Here is a 21857-nt window from a genome sequence, read left to right on the forward strand (position 1 = left end):
GACTCGCGCCCTGGTCCAGATGCTCCACAAGAGACCCAACAGTTGTGGAAGGAAAAGGGTAGGCTGTTTATCTACAAGGGAAAGCTGTGTCGGAGGAGTGTCAATGCCTGAACTCAAGTACTGGTCTGGCAGGTGGTAGTCCCGAAGAGAGATGCGCCAATGGTCCTGGAAGCGTACAACGATGGAGCAGGACACTTCGGATGGAAGAAGTTGGAGGTCCTACTTCGCGAGAGATTCTACTGGGTTGGTATGAGGAAGGCCATTGAAGAGTGGTGCTGAGAGTGTGGACCATGCGACCTGCGCAGGAAGGGCTGTAACAGCCAGTGAGCCCCATTACAGCCAATAATCACCAAACAGCCACTTGAACTGGTAGCCTTGGACCACATGAAGCTGACCCCAAGCCGTTCAGGCTATGTTTACACCCTCACTAATATTACTCAAGGTTCCTGGTAGTTGTGCCAGTGAAACACCAAACAGCAAAGACAGCGGCCAAAGCATTTCAACGACACTTTTGTCGACTGCACGGTTACCCTGTACTTTGGATGCTTACCAACCAAGGCCCAGGCTTTGAAGCAGAAGTGTTCCAGGAGTTCTGTAACCTGTACAGCTGCAAGAAAACCAGGATGACGCCGTACCATCCACAGACAAATGGCATGTGTCATCTGACTTCTTCTACTGGACAAAATGAACATGTGGGGTTAGTCCTGATGAAGAAGTCAGATAACTTTGAAACATGATAACAAACAAACCGCAATGAATATTCTTCGGTCTCCTAGATTATTCTACTATTCACCAGTTAACACACGTTTTTCCTACTCCGTTTTATGTCTATATTTCTCATGGGCTTGCAGCAGCTGATATTTTGTGCTTATACAGTGGTTATGTCTTACACAACACCATCAGGTGATCATCTACAGTGGTGTGAAAAAGTGTTTGCTCCCTTCCTGACTTGCTATTCTTTTGCATGTTTGTTATACTTAAAAGTTTCAGATCAGAAAACAAATCTAAATATTAAACAAAGATAAGACAAGTAAACACAAAATGCAGTTTTGAAATGAAGGTCTTTATTAAGGGAAAAAAAATCGAAACCTACAGGGTTCTATGTGAAAACGTGATTGCTCACTAAACTTAATAACTGGTTGGGCCATCCTTACCAGCAACAACTGCAGTCAAGCATTTGCAATAACTGGCAATGAGTCTTTTACAACGCTCTGGAGGAATTTTGGCCTTTTTAAGGTCATGTCACAGCATCTCAATCAGATTAAGATCAGGACTTTGACTAGGCCACTCCAAAGGTTTAATTTTTTTTAAACCATTCACAGGTGGACTTGCTGGTGTGTTTTGTATCATTGTCCTGCTGTATAACCCGTGTGCTTCAACTTGAGATCACAAACAGATGGATGGACATCTCCGTCAGGATTTTTTGGTAGACAGGAGAATTCATGGTTCCATTTACCACAGAAAGTCTTCCAGACCCTGAAGCAGTAAAATAACCCTAGACCATCACACTACCATTACTTCTACGCCAGATGTAATGGGACTTACATCTTCCAAAAGGTTCAGCTTTTGTCTCAAAATTCCACAGAGTATTCTCCCAAAAGTCATGGGGATGATCAAAATGTTTTCTGGCAAAACTGAGATGAAACTTTATTTTGTTATTGCTCAGCAGTGGTTTTCGTCTTGGAACTCTGCCATCCAGGACATTTTTGCCCAGTTTCTTTCTTATGGTGGAGTCATGAATACTAACCTTAACTGAGGCAAGTGAGTCCTGCAGTACTTTGGATGCTGTTGTGTGTTCTTTTATGTCCTCTTGCATGAATCATAGCTGTGCTCTTGGGGTAATTTTTTTTGGCCGGTCACTCTTGGGAAGTATCACCACTGTTCCATGTTTTCACCATTTGTGGATAATGGCTCTCACTGTGGTTCACTGGAGTCCCAAAGCTTTAGAAATGGCTTTATATCCTTTTCCAGACTGATCTCAATTACTTTTTTCTCATTTGTTCCAGAATTTCTTTGGAATGTGACATAATGTCTAGCTTTTGGGGATCTTTTAGGCTACTTCAATTTGTCAGGGAGGTTCCATTTGGTTATTTTTCCCACCCCATTATATTGTTATTCTTGATCATTAAAGTTATGTTTTAATTTCACACTTGGACTCTCCCTGTCTGTTTTTGCCTTCCTTTTGTAGGTCCTATTTAAGTGATTCCTTGATTGACAACAAATGTGGCAGTAGTCTGGCCTGGATGTGGCTAGAGAAATTCAACTTAGCTTCCCAAAGATGTGATAAACCACAGTTAATTTTTGTTTTAAGGAGGAGGGGCAATCACTTTTTCACACAGGGTCCTGTAGGTTTTGATTTCCTTTTCCCTTAAAAATAAAGACCTTCTTTTAAAAAACTGCATTTTGTGTTTACTTGTGTTATCTTTATCTAATATTTAAATTGTTTTGGTGATCTGAAAAATGTAAGTGACAAACATGCAAAAGAATAAGGAATCAGATAGGGGCAAACACTTTCACATCACTGTATTTGCTCCCTTAATTGTTCTCACCAATCCTCATATAAAACCCTACGGCACTTTTTGCTGTATCTCTAGGTTTTTTCTATTAATCCATATAATATAAAGATATAGAACATGATTCCAGCATTGAATCACTTCCCGTGCTGCTTGCTGCTGTTTTGATAATTTCTTGCTGATAAAAAATGAATTTATCATTAGATGGCTAGTAAACCTGTTGCCATCTTGTCCTACATATTTATGAGCTCTGCATAACTCTGTCCCCACCACTTAATAGCATCCTTCTGCCAATGCACAGTGTACACAGAAAACTGTGAATAAGTGAAACATGCTTTATGGCCAATGTGAACATGGGTTTATGTGCTGCATGTATACCAACTTAGATTTTTTGTGTTTTACCTTTGTATTTTTGCATTCTGTGCAAGCCAGGGTGTGGCCTCCCTCTTCTGAGCTGGAGATTGTATTTAAAAGCTTCTCCAGTATGGTGTCCACTGGTTGGGACCCGTTCCTTTTGTCTGCCCTTACTCACACACTGAGATCAACGCTGACACATGGTAAGGTTTTTAATATTAGACAGTGTAGGACCATCCCGATCAGAGTTATCTTGTCGACGATGGGATGGCTTTTATGCTATTTTTGATCAAAAACAGTATTACTAAGAACTCTGTGTTATTTAAATGCACTTTTGCTTTTTACTTATTTAGTTACAGCAGGGTTTTTGCTCATTTTGTCTCTTTTGGGTATTGTATGCTTTATAGCCAATGTGAACATGTGTCTATGTGCTGCATGTATACCAACTTACGCAAAGCTCAATTTTTTTTGTGTTTTTTCAATAAGTGAAACATTACTGGAATCAGAGTCTCTATATCAAGCGAGTCTCAGATGTGGTAACAAAAACCTGGTCACAGATTTCCTTTAATATATTGATACATGATCTAAAATATATCTAGTATAATTTAATATCTAGTATAATTTTAATCAAGGCAATTTACAGGGAGAATCTTAGTAAATGAAACTGCACTTTGGCTATGTAGCACAATTATTCAAAATAAGTGAAACATTACTGGAATCAGAGTCTCTATATCAAGCGAGTCTCAGATGTGGTAACAAAAACCTGGTCACAGATTTCCTTTAATATATTGATACATGATCTAAAATATATCTAGTATAATTTTATATCTAGTATAATTTTAATCAAGGCAATTTACAGGGAGAATCTTAGTAAATGAAACTGCACTTTGGCTATGTAGCACAATTATTCAAAACAACAATATTAATGAATGTGAATAAACTATTACAATAAAGATCAAACATATAAAATACAATAACAAAAAAGGATTGTTTGCAATCAGATTGAAAAAGGAAAAGAGATACAAATAGCAATTGAGACTTAGAAGGCAACAAGAGAACAAAGGGCAAGAGTCTATCATAGATTGGTGTAAGAAAAAAGATATTATGAAAGAAAGACACACAGAGTTGATTATTTCAAAGAAAATCACTGCAGAGCCAGAGGTTAGTTAGGTGTAACCCAGTAGCATAGATTTTCAGAGAGCTTAAAAAAGGGATGGAGCTTAGCTCTTACCCCATTAGTCTGAGCAGTGGGAATTTTCTGCTCACTCTTGGAGGAGCAGGTGCTGAAGCAATCTGAGTCCTTGATTTCTATGTGATGTCTTGGACCCTTTCGTTGCAGGAAATCAATGTCCCTGGGAAAAGCACCAGAATCTGGAATGCTAGCAGGATTTACTTGTACTGTACTCCAAAAAGAGCCTTTATGAAGAGGGCTCCTGGGTATAGAAGCTTCCTTGCCAAAAGACAATGGAAAATTAGATGAAACATGAGCGTTGAGAGATGTTTTAGAACTGATAATTTGCTTCTACAATTTATGGCAATCGCCTCCTGGGTTTTAAATCAATCCCATTTGCTAAATAATTATTCAACTTCTAGGATGACATAATGTGCCATGAAACACAGCCTAAACATATTACTGCAAATTGCTATTGATTTGCACACTGGTTATTGACCGCTCAGTTTTGCCAGGTGAAACACACATTTAAACATGTCTCACCTGGAAAAATCCAGATGAGAACAACTGCATGGCAAATTGCGCATGAAGTTTTGCTGTGCAGTAACTGCTTGGCAGCAAACAACCTCTACATGTAAGCTCAGCCGTAATTAGTTTAATAAATTCGCTTGCACCGCCCAAAAAAATAGATCAGTTAAAACAAAGACAATACAAAAAGACATACCTGATGATTTGTCTGTCTCTGACATAGTAGAAGTGGAAACCAGAAGTGGAGAAAAATGTCTCACTGGCTGGGGTATTCGAGATGGTCTCATTCTGCTACAGATACCAAGCCCCGTTGAATTTGTAGGACAAGTGGAATTGTTCCCACCATTAAGATTGTTTACATCAGCATGGGTTCTGTGATATTCAGCAGGAGATGCCAAGGCTTAATAAAAGAAAAATAAATTACTACTTTATACAGCATAGTACAGTGTAATTTGTTTTGCGAAACTTGGACACTTAATGCTAGTAAGATCTAGATATATAAATATGTGATGATGGGGTTAGTAAGGTCCCAGTGACTACTCACCTTGCCAGGGTCCATAATTACATTGTTATACAAAACTATAGGAAAAAGAGAGCGCAATAGGGTCTTATCCGAGTTGATGTTTGAAAGAAATAAAGGAATACACTCACCTTTTCCAGGAGAGATTTGAACACATAAGATCATTTATCAGCTTGCTGCACGTCCAAAGGTCCACTCCGTGACCGCCATAACATTAAACTTAATGGAACAAAAAAATTCATGGACTTAAATGCGCTGCTGAACAAATAACGAATCCAGATAAAAGGATTAACCATTTATTTCCCAAAGCGTTTCGAAGTAGATAATACTTCTTCCTCAGGGGATGACATATATGAATAGATAGAGCCGTCTCAGGCTATATACATCCACAATTTGAAAATTGGCGCCAATAGTCACACGCATTGCGGCAAAGAAGTCAAAGTTCAAACGAGTAAAATAACAGGAAATTTCATAATAATCAGTCTTTAGTAAATAAAATCATTATTACTTTTAATTGTTTTATACGTAAGAAGTTTAAAAGCAAGAAAAAATATATTTAAAAACTCTTTTTATATATATATGTAAACGAACTCTTGGTGAAAGGGAGAAAAAAAACAGAAAAAGGGTTCGGCGCTTCAGCACTCACACCACCGTACCAGACAGGGACATAGCCCTGAAGAGGAAGGAAAAAAGGAGGATGGACAATTATATACATAAAAAAGAAAAATATTTTTATATATAAAAAAATGTGTAAAAAAAATGTATACATATTTTTGTAAATAAAAATGCCTCTTTGTAATAAAAATACCTCTTTATAATAAAAATACAAATGTGTATCAATTTGGTGGATCATTTGCTTGTTCAAATATTAACCCCTTCCTGACATCAGACATACTATCCCGTCCATGGGACCCGGGCCCCTATGCCCATGGACGGGATAGTACGTCTACCGCGATCAGCAGCGCCCATGTGGTGAGCGCCGCTGATCGCGGCCGGGTGTCAGCTGATTATCAAAGCTGACACCCGGCACTATGTGTCAGGGGTGGTCACGGACCGCCCCCGACACGTTAACCCCTTGCACACCGCGATCAAACATGATCGCGGTGTACCGGGGTTAAAGGGAAGCATCGGCAGGGAGGGGGCTCCCTCCGTGCTTCCCTGAGCCCCCCACGGCAGTGCAATGTGCAGCGCTGCTGTGGGGGTCTCTTTCCCTACAGGCCCCCGAATCCAAGATGGCGACGGGGGCCTTCGGGGGCCTGTAGGGAGCTGACTTCCTCAGTGCCTGCAAAGCGCAGGCATGAGGAAGTCTGCAGAACTGCCTGTGACAGATTGCTGATCTGTCACAGTGATCTGTGATGTGACAGATCAGCGATCTGTCACAGGACAGTGATGTCCCACCTGGGACAATATAATATCTGTCACAGGACAGTGATGTCCCACCTGGGACAATATAATAAAGTTAAAAAAAAAAAAAAAAAGTGTTAAAATAATTTAAAAAAATCGCCAAATAAATTAGGAAAAAAAAAATATTCCCCTAATAAATCCATTTTTTTAAATAAAAAAACAAACAAACAATAAAAGTACACATATGAGGTATCGAGGTATCGCCACGTCCGTAACAACCTGCCCTATAAAACTATCCCATTAGTTAACCCCTTTAGCGAACCCCTTAAAAAATAAAAATAAAAAAGAAGCAAAAAATAATGATTTATTATCATACCGCCAAACAAAAAGTGCAATAACGCGCGATCAAAAAGACGCATATAAATAGCCATGGTACCGCTGAAAACGTCATCTTGTCCCGCAAAAAACGAGCCACCATACAGCATCGTCAGCGAAAAAATAAAAAAGTTATAGCTTGCAGAATAAAGCGATACAAAAATAATTATTTTTTATATAAAATAGTTATCATTGCATAAAACCGACAAAACATAAAAAAACGACCTAAATGAGGTATCGCTGTAACAGTACTGACCCAAAGAATAAAACCGCTTTATCAATTTTACCACACGCGGAACGGTGTAAACGCACCCCCCCAAAAGATATTCATGAAACGCTGGTTTTTGTTCATTCTGCGTCCCAAAAATCGGAATAAAAAGCGATCAAAAAATGTCACGTGCCCGAAAATGGTAGCAATAAAAACGTCAACTCGTCCCGCAAAAAATAAGACCTCATATGACTCAGTGAGTCAAAATACGGAAAAATTATAGCTCTCAATATGTGGTGATGCAAAAGCTATTTTTACAATAAAAAGCGTCTTTTAGCGTGCGACAGCCTCCAAAAATAAATACCGCCATAAATAGTAAATCAAGCCCCCCGTTATCACCCCCTTAGTAAGGGAAAAATAATAAAATTAAAAGAAAATGTATTTATTTCCATTTTCCCATTAGGGTTAGGGCCAGGGTTAGGGTTAGGGCTGAGATTAGGGTTAGGGGTGTGTTGGCGTTAGGGTTGGAGTTAGAATTGGGGGTTTCCACTGTTGGGCACATCAGGTGCTCTCCAAATGCAACATGGCGTCTGATCTCAATTCCCGCCAATTCTGAGTTGAAAAAAATCAAATGGTGCTCCTTCCCTTCCAAGCTCTGCCATGCGCCCAAACAGTGTTTTACCCCCACATGTAGGGTATCAGCCTACTCAGGACAAATTGCAAAACAACTTTTGGGGTCCAATTTCCCCTGTTACCCTTAGGAAAATAAAAAATTGGGGGCAAAAATATCATTTTTGTGGAAAAAAATGATTTTTTTTATTTTCACGCCCGGGCGTTATAAACTTCTGTGAGGCACTTGGGGGTTCAAAGTGCTAACCACACATCTAGATAAGTTCCTTAGGGGGTCTAGTTTCCAAAATGGGGTCATTTGTGGGGGTTTCCACTGTTTAGGTACATTAGGGGTCTCCAAAGGCAACATGACACCCGCAGACCATTCCATCAAAGTCTGCATTCCAAAACGTCACTACTTCCCTTCCAAGCCCCGACGTGTGCCCATACAGTAGTTTTCTCCCACAAATGGGGTGTCAGCGTACTCAGGACAAATTGGACAACAACTTTTGGGGTCCAATTTCTCCTGTTACCCTTGGGAAAATAAAAAAATTGGGGACTAATTGATCATGTTTGTGGAAAAAATACGATTTTTTTATTTTCATGCCCGGGCATTATAAACTTCTGTGAAGCACTTGGGGGTTCAAAGTGCTCACCATATATCTAGATAAGTTCCGTGGGGGGTCTAGTGTCCAAAATGGGGTCACTTGTGGGGAGTTTCAATAGTTCAGGTAGATCAGGGGCTCTCCAAACGCACATGACACCCGCAGACCATTCCATCAAAGTCTGCATTCCAAAACGTCACTACTTCCCTTCCAAGCCCCGACGTGTGCCCATACAGTAGTTTTCTCCCACAAATGGGGTGTCAGCGTACTCAGGACAAATTGGACAACAACTTTTGGGGTCCAATTTCTCCTGTTACCCTTGGGAAAATAAAAAAATTGGGGACTAATTGATCATGTTTGTGGAAAAAATACGATTTTTTTATTTTCATGCCCGGGCACTATAAACTTTTGTGAAGCCCTTGGGGGTTCAAAGTGCTAACCACACATCTAGATAAGTTTCTTAGGGGGTCTAGTTTCCAAAATGGGGTCATTTGTGGGGGGTTTCCACTGTTTAGGTACATTAGGGGCTCTCCAAAGACAACATGACACCAGCAGACCATTCCATCAAAGTCTGCATTCCAAAACGTCACTACTTCCCTTCCGAGCCCCGACATGTGCCCATACAGTAGTTTTCTCCCACATATGGGGTATCAGCGTACTCAGGACAAATTGGACAACAACTTTTGGGGTCCAATTTCTCCTGGTACCCTTGGGAAAATAAAAAAATTGGTGACTAAAAGATCATGTTTGTGGAAAAAATACAAATTTTTTATTTTCACGCCCGGGCGTTATAAACTTCTGTGAAGCACTGGAGGGGTCAAAGTGCTCACCACATAAGATAAGTTCCTTGGGGGTATAGTTTCCAAAATGGTGTCATTTGTGGGGGGTTTCCACTGTTTTGGTACATCAGGGGCTTTCCAAACGCGACATGGTGTCAGATCTCAATTCCAGCCAAAAACGTCAAATGGCGCTGCTTCCCTTCCGAGCTCTGCCATGCGCCCAAATAGTGGTTTACCCCCACATGTGGGGTATCAGTGTACTCAGGACAAATTGCACAATACCTTTTGCAGTCCAATTTGTCCTGTTACCCTTGGTAAAATAAAAAAAATTGAACCTGAATTATTTTTTTTGTGAAAAAAAGTTAGATATTCATTTTTTTTTAAATATTCAAAAAATTCCTGTGACGCACCTAAAGGGTTAATAAACTTCTTGAATGTGGTTTTGAGCACCTTAAGGGGTGCAGTTTTTAGAATGGTGTCACTTTTGGGTATTTTCTATCATATAGACCCCTCAAAGTGGCTTCAAATGTGATGTGGTCCGTAAAAATAAAATGGTGTTGCGAAAATGAGAAATCGCTGGTCAATTTTTAACCCTTATAACTTCCTAAAAAAAAAAATTTTGGTTCCAAAATTGTGCTGATGTAAAGTAAACATGTGGGAAATGTTACTTATCAAGTTTTTTGTGTGCCGTATCTCTGTGATTTAAGGGCATAAAAATTCAAAGTTGGAAAATTGCGAAATTTTCAAAATTTTCGTCAAATTTCCATTTTTTTCACAAATAAACGTAAGTTATTTGAATGAAATTTTACCACTATCATGTAGTACAATATGTCACGAGAAAACAATGTCAGAATCACCGGGATCCATAGAAGCGTTCCAGAGTTATGACCTCATAAAGGGGCAGTGGTCAGAATTGTAAAAATTGGCCCGGTCATGAACGTGCAAACCACCCTTGGGGGTGAAGGGGTTAAAGAATGGCTGTTAGTATCTAGTCAAAGTTATGGACCTACAGAGAACCTAATCAGCGCACCCAGAGGAGATCAAGATCGTCTCCCACACAGGAAAGAAAAAAGAAAAAAAGAAAAGAGGAACAAAGCAAACACCCTCATTATACCGACACCACTACCTTTATGATGAACCAGATAACTGAAATTAGCACTACAGCACAAGATATATATTTGATAAAAGTACACATAAAAAATATATATATATATATATAATTCTCATAGGCATAATATTAAAAGAGGTTTCCTACAGCATGGTCTTTCTAGACATTTTGCTATTAAACATAATAAAAATTTTAAGGGAATAAAAATTAGCCCAATTGAACATATTCCTAGTAAGAACCCTGACAGAATAGGACAATTAAATAGGAAAGAGGTTTTTTGGATTTACAGGTTAAAGGGTGTTTGCTTTGTTCCTCTTTTCTTTTTTCTTTCCTGTGTGGGAGACGATCTTGATCTCCTCTGGGCCCGCTGATTAGGTTCTCTGTAGGTCCGTTACTTTGGCTAGATACTAACAGCCATTCTTTAATATTTGAACAAGCAAATGATCCACCAAATTGATACACATTTGTATTTTTATTATAAAGAGGTATTTTTATTACAAAGAGGCATTTTTATTTCCAATATTTCCAATTTTTCCAATTTTATTTCCAATTATTTTATTTCCAAGATGTCTGTCCAGCCTCAAACAGAGGCTGGACAGACATCTGACTGGGATGATTTAGCGAATCCTGCTTTGAGCAGGGGGTTGGACCAGATGGCCCAGGAGGTCCCTTCCAACTCTACGATTCTATGATTCTATAATATGCATACATTTTTTTACACATTTTTTTATATATAAAAATATTTTTTTATATATAGTATATAATTGTCCATCCTCCTTTTTTCCTTCCTCTTCAGGGCTATGTCCCTGTCTGGTACGGCGGTGTGAGTGCTGAAGTGCCGAACCCTTTTTCTGTTTTTTTTCTCCCTTTCAGCAAGAGTTCGTTTATATATATATATATATATATATATATATATATATATATATATATATATATATATATATATATATATACACACACTCACTGGCCACTTTATTAGGTACACCTGTCCAACTGTGTGTTAAGACTTAATTTCTAATCAGCCAATCACATGGCGGCAACTCAGTGCATTTAGGCATGTAGACATGGTCAAGACAATCTCCTGCAGTTCAAACAGAGCATCAGTATGGGGAAGAAAGGTGATTTGAGTGCCTTTGAACGTGGCATGATTGTTGGTGCCAGAAGGGCTGGTCTGAGTATTTCAGAAACTGCTGATCTACTGGGATTTTCACGCACAACCATCTCTAGGGTTTACAGAGAATGGTCCGAAAAAGAAAAAAAATCCAGTGAGCGGCAGTTCTGTGGGCGGAAATGCCTTGTTGATGCCAGAGGTCAGAGGAGAATGGGCATACTGGTTCGAGCTGATAGAAAGGCAACAGTGACTCAAATTGCCACCCGTTACAACCAAGGTAGGCAGAAGAACATCTCTGAACGCACAGTGCGTCGAACTTTGAGGCAGATGGGCTACAGCAGCAGAAGACCACACTGGGTACCACTCCTCTCAGCTAAGAACAGGAAACTGAGGCTACAATTTGCACAAGCTCATCGAAATTGGACAGTAGAAGATTGGAAAAACGTTGCCTGGTCTGATGAGTCTCGATTTCTGCTGCGACATTCGGATGGTAGGGTCAGAATTTGGCGTAAACAACATGAAAGCATGGATCCATCCAGCCTTGTATCAACGGTTCAGGCTGGTGGTGGTGGTGTCATGGTGTGGGGAATTTTTTCTTGGCACTCTTTGGGCCCCTTGGTACCAATTGAGCATCGTTGCAACGCCACAGCCTACCTGAGTATTGTTGCTGACCATGTCCATCCCTTTATGACCACAATGTACCCAACATCTGATGGCTACTTTCAGCAGGATAATGCGCCATGTCATAAAGCTCGAATCATCTCAGATTGGTTTCTTGACCATGACAATGAGTTCACTGTACTCAAATGGCCTCCTCAGTCACCAGATCTCAATCCAATAGAGCATCTTTGGGATGTGGTGGAACGGGAGATTCGCATCAGGGATGTGCAGCCGACAAATCTGCGCCAACTGTGTGATGCCATCATGTCAATATGGTCCAAAATCTCTGAGGAATGCTTCCAGCACCTTGTTGAATCTCTGCCACGAAGAATTGAGGCAGTTCTGAAGGCAAAAGGGGGTCCAACCCGTTACTAGCATGGTGTACCTAATAAAGTGGCCAGTGAGTGTATATATATATATATATATATATATATATATAAAGAGTTTTTAAATATATTTTTTCTTGCTTTTAAACTTCTTACCTATAAAACAATAAAAGTAATAATGATTTTATTTACTAAAGATTGATGATTATGAAATTTCCTGTTATTTTACTCATTTGAACTTTGACTTCTTTGCCGCAATGTGTGTGACTATTGGTGCCAATTTTCAAATTGTGGATGTATATAACCTGAAACGGCTCTATCTATTCATATATGTCATTCCTTGAGGAAGAAGTATTATCTACTTCGAAACACGTTGGGAAATAAATGGTTAATCCTTTTATTTGGATTCGTTATTTGTCCAGCAGCGCACTTAAGTCCATAAATTTTTTGTTCCATTAAGTTTTATAATTACATTGTTGTAACAGGAAGTCAAACATGGTCATCCCATTTTGCTGAGCATGTTAGCTTCCTATAACCGTCCTGCACTAATTACAGAAAACAGTGCGATCCAATGGTAGTTAGGACTGAGAGGTCATACACATTGCCATACAACCCTTCCAGTAGTTTGCCAAAAAGCTCAATGTAAATTAAAGGGAATCAATAAGTCACAAACGAATAAGATTCAAGTAATTTCCAATTTAAAGAAAAACTGACATAATGGTAAAACGGACATCAATTCTTCCGACATTTTGGCACCATTGCCTTTATCAAGGAAGTCTATGTTAGAAAAAAGCTGGTATCATTCCATGTGCAGAGTGGTAAGAATCATGCCTAATTACAATTTTTAGGAACAGCCCATATGCTGTGATGAGGAGCAGCTGGCGAATTTCCGGTGATTATATCACTGGAAATATGCCGCATGGTATAGAAAAGTTGAAGCAGATCATATTGATATGAAGGTTCTGGAAAAGATTCAGTTTAACTTGTATTTAAGTCATGTAAACTCTTACATATACTGTACATAAGAGTCCAGTGAGTGGTCCTACTCAATGATTTACAGCTATCTCTGCATCCACAGACATCCATGGAAGACTGACATCACTGAATAGAACCGCCCATTGGACTCATATGCATACAAACAGCAAAGAATTCAATTTTAAAATACAAGTTACACTGAAACATTTCCCACAAAAATGTTTATCAATCGGATTAACTCCTCCTGCTCTATTACATCATGCCTGCAGATCATATTCCATTTTAAACATAAGTTTCCAACATAGCTTGAAATTGTCATTGGGGGACCACTCTATACAGTGGGGCAAAAAAGTATTTAGTCAGTCAGCAATAGTGCAAGTTCCACCACTTAAAAACATGAGAGGCGTCTGTAATTTACATCATAGGTAGACCTCAACTATGGGAGACAAACTGAGAAAAAAAAATCCAGAAAATCACATTGTCTGTTTTTTTTTTTTCATTTTATTTGCATATTATGGTGGAAAATAAGTATTTGGTCAGAAACAAAATTTCATCTCAATACTTTGTGATATATCCTTTGTTGGCAATGACAGAGGTCAAACGTTTTCTGTAAGTCTTCACAAGGTTGCCACACACTGTTGTTGGTATGTTGGCCCATTCCTCCATGCAGATCTCCTCTAGAGCAGTGATGTTTTTGGCTTTTCGCTTGGCAACACGGACTTTCAACTCCCTCCAAAGGTTTTCTATAGGGTTGAGATCTGGAGACTGGCTAGGCCACTCCAGGACCTTGAAATGCTTCTTACAAAGCCACTCCTTCGTTGCCCTGGCGGTGTGCTTTGGATCATTGTCATGTTGAAAGACCCAGTCATGTTTCATATTCAATGCCCTTGCTGATGGAAGGAGGTTTGCACTCAAAATCTCACGATACATGGCCCCATTCATTCTTTCATGTACCCGGATCAGTCATCCTGGCCCCTTTGCAGAGAAACAGCCCCAAAGCATGATGTTTCCACCACCATGCTTTACAGTAGGTATGGTGTTTGATGGATGCAACTCAGTATTCTTTTTCCTCCAAACACGACAAGTTGTGTTTCTACCAAACAGTTCCAGTTTGGTTTCATCAGACCATAGGACATTTTCCCAAAACTCCTCTGGATCATCCAAATGCTCTCTAGCAAACTTCAGATGGGCCCGGACATGTACAGGCTTAAGCAGTGGGACACGTCTGGCACTGCAGGATCTGAGTCCATGGTGGCGTAGTGTGTTACTTATGGTAGGCCTTGTTACATTGGTCCCAGCTCTCTGCAGTTCATTCACTAGGTCCCCCCCGCGTGGTTCTGGGATTTTTGCTCACCGTTCTTGTGATCATTCTGACCCCACGGGGTGGGATTTTGCGTGGAGCGCCAGATCGAGGGAGATTATCAGTGGTCATGTATGTCTTCCATTTTCTAATTATTGCTCCCACAGTTGATTTCTTCACTCCAAGCTGGTTGGCTATTGCAGATTCAGTCTTCCCAGCCTGGTGCAGGGCTACAATTTTGTTTCTGGTGTCCTTTGACAGCTCTTTGGTCTTTACCATAGTGGAGTTTGGAGTCAGACAGTTTGAGGGTGTGCACAGGTGTCTTTTTATACTGATAACAAGTTTAAACAGGTGCCATTACTACAGGTAATGAGTGGAGGAAAGAGGAGACTCTTAAAGAAGAAGTTACAGGTCTGTGAGAGCCAGAAATTTTGATTGCTTGTTTCTGACCAAATACTTATTTTCCACCATAATATGCAAATAAAATGAAAAAAAAAACAGACAATGTGATTTTCTGGATTTTTTTTTCTCAGTTTGTCTCCCATAGTTGAGGTCTACCTATGATGTAAATTACAGACGCCTCTCATCTTTTTAAGTGGTGGAACTTTCACTATTGCTGACTGACTTTTTTGCCCCACTGTATAAGCAGCTTACTCGATGATTAGCCACTATAAGACATTTAGTAGTTATTATTATTATTATTATTTATTTATTTATATAGCACCATTGATTCTATGGTGATGTACATAAGAAGGGGTTACATACAAATTACAGATATCACTTACAGTAAACAAACTTACAATGACAGACTGATACAGAGGGGAAAGGACCCTGCCCTTTCGGGCTTACATGCTACAGGATGGTGGGGAACGAGACAGTAGGTTGTGGGGTTGCAGCAGTTCCGGTTTTGGTTGAGGTGATATCTCCTGTAGTGGTGAGGAGGTAGTGGGGTCATTGCAGGCTGTAGGCTTTCTTGAAGAGGTGGGTGTTAATGATGTTTGAGATGCTCTTTCCTCCTCCTTTGCCTGGCAGGAAGTGCTGGGCGTGGGTTTCTTGGTGCTGCTGTAATCTTTCTCAGTCACAACTTTGAAAACTTCTGGGTGGAAGCATTGTAAATGTCTTTTTAGATTGGAAGCTCTTGTAGGAGCATTTTTATCACTGCCTGAGTATGCACTTATTTTGGCATCACAGCATTTGTTTTCCTCCGGGTCACTTGTCATACATTGACACACAAAATATTTTTCATCTTGAGTGACTGTGACATGCTCAAATACAGTTGACTTCATGTGGAGCTTCTTAGACATTTTGTAATCATATAAATTCACTCTCAAAATAATTTTGTCCTATAAAATAAAATAATGTAGATTATAATTCCAGCAAGAACAAGGAACCATGTACAGTGGGGAAAATAAGAATTTGATACACTGACAATTTTGCAAGTTTTCCCACCTACAAAGAATGGAGAGGTCTGCAATTGTACAGTCATGGCCAAAAGTTTAGAGAATGACACAAATATTATATTTTCACATGATCTGCTGCCCTCTGGTTTTTATGTGTGTTTGTCAGATGTTTTTATCACATACAGAAATATAATTGCAATCATATTATGAGTAACAAAAGGTTATATTGACAGAATGAGTTAATGCAGCAAGTCAATATTTGCAGTGTTGACCCTTCTTCTTCAGGACCTCAGCAATTCTCCCTGGCATGCTCTCAATCAACTTCTGGATCACATCCTGACTGATAGCAGTCCATTCTTGCAAAATCAATGCTTTTATTTTGTCTGAATTTGAAGGTTTTTGTTTGTCCACCCATCTCTTGATGATTGACCACAAGTTCTCAATGGGATTAAGATCTGGGGAGTTTCCAGGCCATGGTCCCAAAATCTCTATGTTTTGTTCCCTGAGCCATTTAGTTATCACCTTTGCTTTATGGCAAGGTGCTCCATCATGTTGAAAAAGGCATTGTTGATCGCCAAACTGCTCTTGGACGGTTGGGAGAAGTTGCTCTTGGAGGACATTCTGGTACCATTCTTTATTCATGGCTGTGTTTTTAGGCAAGACTGAGAGCCCAATCCCTTGGCTGAGAAGCAACCCCACACATGAATGGTTTCAGGATGCTTGACAGTTGGCATGAGACAAGACTGGTGGTAGCGCTCACCTGGTCTTCTCCGAATAAGCCGTTTTCCAGATGTCCCAAACAATCGAAAAGGGGATTCATCAGAGAAAATGACTTTACCCCAGTCCTCAGCAGTCCACTCCCTGTACCTCTTGCAGAATATCAGTCTGTCCATGATGCTTTTTCTGGAGAGAAGTGGCTTCTTTGCTGCCCTCCTTGAGACCAGACCTTGCTCCAAGAGTCTCCGCCTCACAGTGCGTGCAGATGCACTCACACCTGCCTGCTGCCATTCCTGAGCAAGCTCTGCACTGCTGGTAGCCCGATCCCACAGCTGAAACACTTTTAAGAGACAGTCCTGGCGCTTGCTGGTCTTTCTTGGGCGCCCTGGAGCCTTTTTGGCAACAAGGGAACCTCTCTCCCTGAAGTTCTTGATGATGCGATAGATGGTTGACTGAGGTGCAATCTTTCTAGCTGCGATACTCTTCCCTGTTAGGCCATTTTTGTGCAGTGCAATGATGACTGCACGTGTTTCTTTAGAGATAATCATGGTTAACAGAAGAGAAACAATGATGCCAAGCAGCAGCCTCCTTTTAAAGTGTCCAGTGGTGTCATTCTTACTTAATCATGACAGATTGATCTCCAGCCCTGTCCTCATCAACACCCACACCTGTGTTAATGGAGCAATCACTGAAACAATGTTAGCTGGTCCTTTTAAGGCAGGGCTGCAAAGATGTTGAAATGTGTTTGGGGGATAAAGTTAATTTTCTAGGCAAATATTGACTTTGCAAGTAATTGCTGTTAAGCTGATCACTCTTTATAACATTCTGGAGTATATGCAAATTGCCATTATAAAAAATGAAGCAGTAGACTTTGTAAAAATTAATATTTGTGTCATTCTCAACTTTTGGCCATGACTGTACACTTCACCTGTGAGAGACAGACTAAAAAAATCCAGAAAATCACATTGTATGATTTAAATAATATGCATTTTATTGCATGTAATACGTATTTGATACAATAGAAAAACAGAACTTAATATTTGGTACTGAAACCTTTGTTTGCAATTACAGAGGTCAGACATTTCCTGTAGATTCTGTTTCTCTCCGTTGAAGTGTACCTCTCCATTCTTTGTAGGTGGGAATCCACAGTGTATCAAATACATACTTTACCCACTGTATAATTTTAGATAGAAATAAAACAAACTTTGCATAAATCAATAGTACAGATGACAAATATAAAGTTTGTAAAAGATGTTATTAGATAGCTTTACTTTGAATTTCCAATCTCAGGCTTTTCTTAGGGTACAGCTCACTAAATGCTTCACAGTCTATGAAGAGGGGAGGAGGGAGGGAGAAAGTTTGATGTGTATCATACTCCAGGAACAAAGAAACTGATAACAGAGCTAATAACTTGATGTTTTGGCTTCTATACCTATACAAGTCCTCATATAAGTCCTCATCAATCCTGCTGCTGTATTAATCCTTGTATATTGTATGTATATTGTATAGAAGCTAGCTTCCCAAAAGTATATGAGCTCAAAGAAAAAACAAACAAGCATCAAGCATACAGAGAGAACATCGAGTATACTGGACTATTGATTTATGCACAGTTTATTGAAAGTTTAAATATGCTTTAAGAAGTAATTACCTTAATCTTGTTATCCTGTTCACTCTAGCAATTCTTCTGAGATGAGTGCAGGCCTTCCTTCTTTCTGAGTGTGTTTACTGTGTACCCTTGTCTGTAGAGGAGGAGCTTCACTGGTGCTGGAGTGCAGCACTGACTTATCTCAGCTAAGACAAAGCCTAGATCCTCAGGCTACATTCACACCATGGGCGTAGCCAGAATCAAAACTAGGGGGGGGCAGAACCTCATACTGTTCCGCAGAACCTCATACTGCAAACCTAAGCTGCTGTAGAACCTCATACTGCACACCCCCCACTTGAAAATAAAGCCTGCACCTTAAGAAGATGTGGTGAATGCAGTCTATTTATTCCAACTATATATTTAGTAGTTCCTAAGGGGAAGCACGCAGTGTGGGATGCAGCACGCAAGCATCCCATAAGGAAAGCATCACAGAAGCTAAGCATCAAGCAAGATGGCAGTTTTGCATGGCAAGGAATTAACATTCATCTTCTCTCTTCACACAGGTAATCAAATCATTCAACTTCTGAACTGATCCACCCTGCATGTATTCACTCCATTCACTGTTATAGCAAGCAGCCTGAATGGTTCAACTCCCCACTTCTGCTGGCTGTCATTTCTGCTGCAATATATCCAAATGGTAATCAAATCATTCAACCTCTGAACTGATCCACCCTGCATGTATTCACTCCATTCACTGTTATAGCAAGCAGCCTGAATGGTTCAACTTCCCACCTCTGCTGGCTGTCATTTCTGCTGCAATATATCCAAATGGTACAAGTCCATACTTCTGCTTGGTGTCTATCTTTTGCTGCTTTACCATTTTTGCGACATATTTTAATGTGCCTGATAAAGCTTTGGTATAATTCATTTGTTGCACTGTATTAAATACTTACTGCTTTATATCCGTGACTGAGGCCTCTCTAGATCTTATTAGGTGGAAGGTGCGGTACTATAGCAAATAGATGCAGCCTGGTTGTGCCTTTGATCATTTAACCACCCCTTGGTATGTTTGCCCCAGCTGCCAAATTATCCCAAACCAGCTCCCACAATCCCTCTCTCCTCACCCTGTAGTGTGGCCTATATATTTAGTAGCTCCTAAGGGGAAGCCCAGTGTGGGGTGCAGCACGCAAGCATCCCATAAGCAAAGCATCACAGAAGTTAAGCATCAAGCAAAACGGCAGTTAATCAGGGAAGGAATCAGGTAACCCACACTTTGCTTTCCCCTCTATCCATGTGCTTTACTTCTATCCTCCTTTGCTCTCTTGCCATCCACATTCACCACCCCATCCCCCCTCCATCACGACCCATACACATCAGCCCCTCTATACTTCCCTCTCCCATGTACAGCTCCCATGCACTCCTCACCTTCCTGAGAAACCTCAGCCCATCTTGCCCAAACACATCGCAGAAAAAAACTACTTAAAATTTCAATAACTATTTGCTCTTTATCTTCCTACTCCTACTGATTTCAGGTAACATCTCCCCCAACCCTGGTCCATCATCCCCAACCTCAACCCCTACCTCATATCGAAACCATAATAATCTTATTGATATTACTTGCACTCCCTCATCTCTATCTCTTAATTGTGCCCTCTGGAATCCACGGTCTGTATGTAACAAGCTTCCTTTCCTGCACAACTACTTTATGAACAACTCTCTTAATCTGTTGGCCCTCACTAAAACCTGGATTCAGGATTCTGACACTGTCTCTCCTGCTGCCATTTCCTACGGTGGCTTACAATTCTCTCATTCCCCGAGACCCACAGACATGGTGGCGGAGTCGGCATATTCCTGTCCCCACTATCCACTTTCTAGGTCATCCCCCCAGTTCACTCTCATTCCCTTCTTTTGAGGTCCACACCATCAGGCTCTTCCCTCTCCCTCAGAGTAGCGGTCATATACCGGCCCCCAGGCTCAGCCACCCACTTCCTTGACCACTTTTCAGCCTGACTGCTGCACTTCATGTCCTCAGAACTACCAACTCTTTTCCTTGGAGACTTCAACATCCCCCATTAACAGCCCTACTTCCACATCTGCATACCAGCTTCTATCACTAACCACCTCTCTAGGCCTCTCGCAGCTTTCAACCTCTGAGACACACAAGGACGGTAACACCCTTGATCTGGTCTTTGTCCGGCTCTGTTCAATCTCCCACCTAAATAACTCACCGCTTCCACTCTTTGACCACAACATTCTCTCCTTCACGCTCACAAATCCTTGCCCACTCCAGCTCACTCCTACCTACCACACAGTCAGAAATCTACAAGCCATTAAACCTCAGACACTTTCAGACTCCCTACACTCATCACTGTCCCCAATCTCCTCTTTTTCCCTGTCTTGATCTGGCTGTTCATCACTACAACGACACTCTTAGAAGCACCCTTGACAAAGTAGCTCCCCTCACCCTCAGAACCTCCAAGCACAGAGTAAAACAGCCCTGGCTCACATCGCAAACTCAACTTCTCCAGCGATGCTCTAGGAGTGCTGAACGACTATGGAGAAAAACCTGCACACCAGAAGACTTCATCCACTTCAAATTTATGTTAAGAATCTATAATACTGCCCTTCACCTCGGCAAACAGACCTACTTCACCACCCTGATCTCACTAGCCAACAACCCCAAGAAACTTTTTGACACTTTCCACTCCCTCCTCAGGCCAAAAGCACAAGTCCCTATCACAGACATTTGTGCTGACAACCTGGCCTCCCACTTTACAGAAAAAATAGATAATATCCATCAGGAAATCTGCTCCCAACCACCAAGTGCTGTGACTCCCATCCCTTCCTGCATCTCCCCTGGCTCACTTTCCACATTTGATCCCATCACAGAGGGAATCTCCAGACTCCTCTCTTCTTTTCGTCCAACCACATGCACTACCGACCACATTCCCTCACATCTCCTCCAGTCTCTCTCTCCAGTCGTCACAACTCACCTAACTGCAAGCTTTAATCTCTCCCTCTCCTCGGGCATTTTCCCATCCTCCTTCAAACACGCCATTGTTACTCCATTACTAAAGAAACCCACTCTTGACCCATCCTGCACAAACAACTACAGACCAGTCTCCAATCTCCCCTTCATCTCTAAACTTTTGGAGCGCCTAGTTTACTCCCGCCTTACCCATTACCTCTCCACTCACTCCCTCCTAGACCCTTCACAGTCTGGCTTCCGCCCCCTACATTCGACTGAAACTGCACTCATCAAAGTGACCAATGACCTTCTGACAGCAAAACGTAACGGTGACAACTCTCTGCTCATTCTTCTTGACCTATCTGCAGCTTTCGACACTCTTGACCACCATCTTCTACTCTCTAGGCTCCAGTCACTAGGCATTAAGGACACCGCTCTCTCCTGGTTCTCTTCCTATCTTTCTGACCGCTCCTTCAGTGTTTTGTTCTCTGGCTCCACGTCATCTCCTCTTCCTCTCGCTGTCGGGGTACCTCAGGGCTCAGTCCTTGGCCCCCTTCTCTTCTCTCTCTACACGACCCCAATTGGACAAACCATCAGCAGATCTGGCTTTCAGTAACATCTTTATGCTGATGACACACAAATAATGTATATATGCCATTCCCTAACCTTACCCCTGCTGTACTAAAGAACGCCAGTGACTG

General features: G+C 40.9%; 1 protein-coding gene across 1 annotated transcript in view; it reads right to left on the reverse strand.

Moving 5' to 3' along the window:
* The window catches only part of TRIO (trio Rho guanine nucleotide exchange factor), a 2342529-nt gene that overhangs the window by 57397 nt on the left and 2263275 nt on the right, over window positions 1-21857 (reverse strand). The window contains 2 exon segments of the mRNA XM_073555735.1: window positions 4099-4313; window positions 4763-4966. Of these exon segments, the coding sequence (XP_073411836.1) occupies window positions 4099-4313; window positions 4763-4966 (419 nt within the window).

Source organism: Dendrobates tinctorius, unplaced genomic scaffold (genome assembly GCF_039654945.1).
Source record: "Dendrobates tinctorius isolate UK_male_01 unplaced genomic scaffold, ASM3965494v1 ptg000229l, whole genome shotgun sequence".
Taxonomy (NCBI): Eukaryota; Metazoa; Chordata; class Amphibia; order Anura; family Dendrobatidae; genus Dendrobates; species Dendrobates tinctorius.